The sequence below is a fragment of the Sinocyclocheilus rhinocerous genome, unplaced genomic scaffold (assembly GCF_001515625.1).
Source record: "Sinocyclocheilus rhinocerous isolate Xijiao unplaced genomic scaffold, SAMN03320098_v1.1 scaffold1915, whole genome shotgun sequence".
NCBI classification, from domain to species: Eukaryota; Metazoa; Chordata; class Actinopteri; order Cypriniformes; family Cyprinidae; genus Sinocyclocheilus; species Sinocyclocheilus rhinocerous.
The window spans coordinates 549,500-551,962 of record NW_015639873.1 but is presented as its reverse complement, the minus strand read 5'-3'; the positions used below and the strand labels follow the sequence as shown (position 1 = coordinate 551,962).

Here is a 2,463-nt window from a genome sequence, read left to right as displayed (position 1 = left end):
GTGTGTGTGTGTATGTGTGTGTGTGTGTGTGTGTGTGTGTGTGTGTGTGTGTGTGTGTCTGTGTCTGTATCTGTGTCTGTGTCTGTGTGTTACCCGCAGGGCTCCGAGGTTCTCAAGAAGCTGGTCTGTATTGGAGACACCAAGAAGTACAGAACTGACCCCTTCACTACGCAAACACCACGCTGAGTGAGAGATTTCACAAAACGTTATTGTACACAAGCACTGGTTTTTATAAAGAACATCAGTGCAGAACATCAAAGCATTTGAAAGCACAGACCGTTCACTGTCCTTCTGATGCATATCACACACAAAAATCACAAGCACTTTCTGGGTCTGGCCTGCTCTAATCTGACTGGCTGGCTTTACATAACTTCCAGGAGTTGGGGAGCACATACAGTATAAGTGCACCGATAGTACAGAGACACTCACCAATGGCGAGCTGAGAAGCCGTGCAGCCCAGCCTGTCAGCCACCAGATGGAGCTCTTTGATTTTTGCCAGCTGTCTGCGTCCTTCTTCACTGAACACTCGCTCCTTTAGCCACTGATAGCCCTAATACACACAGTCACACACTGAACATTTATCATCACTCACATGGATTTAGCAAGTACAGGACTGTCACTGAATTAGAATTAGACTTCAAACAGCACTGAGAAACTGAACAGAGATTCCCAGGGAGGAGAGACGATCTCCTGCTGTTGATGACTCACTTTAATTGCTGCTCTTGAACAGTCTGGAACACCATCACTGTATTTCCCAGTGATCAGCCCGCATGCCAGAGGAGACCAGGTCATGGCTCCAACACCTGGCGCAGCGTGTGACAGTCACAAGACATGGAGTTACACTCGACATCTGTCCTAATCAAACTTCTAATCAAATAATTCAAATCACGAAATCAAGTCATTATTTTTAAAATGTATATTCAATTCAATTCAAGTTTATTTGTACAGCACTTTTCACGATACAAATCATTGCAAAGCAGCTTTACAGCAAATTAAGTTTCTACAATATTTAGTGGTAGCTTATCAGTGGTGACTGTCAGTCAATGTACATATGGCAGAAATGTACGGAAAAATCAATTAAAGACGTAATATAAACTGTAAATTTGCACATTAAAAAGGATCAAGGTCAGATACAGTAAATATATCCTGCCGCTATATTCTGCATTGGCAAATTATAGCTTTGTAGTATGAAACATCTAAAAACATAAGAAATAATGCATTATATTGTAGTCTATGTTTCACCAGTGACTGATTTTTGGCTTTAAGCTTTTCAATTTAAACGTATGTTAAATTATGTTTTAGTAAATATTTTGTGGTGCTTTAAAGAACTACACTTATTTTGATGTGTTGATTAACTTACTAAAGCGCATGCAAAGTACTTGATTATAATTTGATTTATAAACACTCTTAAGTTCAGCTAATTCCATTTAATATATATGCATATTTAATCTAAAGGTATGTTTTCATTTAATTGCAACTGACATGCAATTAAGTGTCCAAAAACATTACATTTCAGTTCACGCTTTAAAGTATGAAATTTGAAAGTATGCTAAAGTGTGCTTGTTTCTGACAAAGGTAATTCCTGACTGAATTTCATTGTAAGGTAACTCTTGGCGACTGACCGATCTTGTGGTAGAGCTCTGGCAGCTGCACCTCCACTTTATCCCTCTGGAAATAGTGATACTCGGCCTGTTCACATACCGGTGGGATTAAATTAAACTGCCTTGCTACTGAGTACGCCTCCTAAACACACAAACACACAGACAACAAGGGGTTAAACCATCCTTTCAATGGCCGAGATCTTAACAACCAACGTAAACAGCAGTTCTGGGGAGCGACTAATAGAAGTGACACAATCAATTTATTGAGATTGTAGACAGTAGTTCATATATATTCATAATAACAGTGGAACTTTTCCAGTAACATATAGGATACTTAGGATACTTAACAGATAGGATAGGACAAGCTGATGCAATAATCTACACCACAGTTTCTGCCACAGAATACAAACAATAATAATTAAATTATCTAATAAGAAAAAAAAAAGGCAACTTTTTTTCTCGCAATTCTGAGTTTATATCTCACAATTCAGATTTTTTTTTTTAGAATTGCAAGATATAAAGTCAGAATTGCAAGATATGCATTTTCAAACACGCAATTCTGAGAAGAAAAGTTGAAATATCAACTCATAGATATCAACTCGCAATTGTGAGTAAAAAAAAAAAGGGCAGAAATTTGAGATAAAAAGTTGCAATAACCTTTTTTATTCCATGGCAGGAAAAAAACTGAATTGCGAGATGTAAACTTAAAAAAAAAGATTTTTTTTTTTTGCAAAAGTCAGAATTACAAGATACAAATTCTCACAAGTCTTAGTTTAAAAAGTTGCAATTAACTTATTCTTTTTTTATTTTATTTTATTCCGTCGCAGAAATGGGCTTCCATAATAATAAAAAATGCTCTTCT

General features: G+C 36.8%; 1 protein-coding gene across 2 annotated transcripts in view; it reads right to left on the bottom strand.

The window, feature by feature from the left end:
* The window catches only part of LOC107752242 (voltage-gated potassium channel subunit beta-3-like), a 35,125-nt gene that overhangs the window by 2,842 nt on the left and 29,820 nt on the right, over positions 1 to 2,463 (bottom strand). For both annotated transcript variants that reach the window (XM_016568171.1, XM_016568170.1), the window contains exons 10-13: positions 1,623 to 1,743; positions 709 to 803; positions 430 to 550; positions 94 to 182 (exon numbers count right to left, since the gene is read on the bottom strand). In XM_016568171.1, the coding sequence (XP_016423657.1) occupies positions 94 to 182; positions 430 to 550; positions 709 to 803; positions 1,623 to 1,743 (426 nt within the window). The remainder of the gene's footprint in view (positions 1 to 93; positions 183 to 429; positions 551 to 708; positions 804 to 1,622; positions 1,744 to 2,463) is intronic.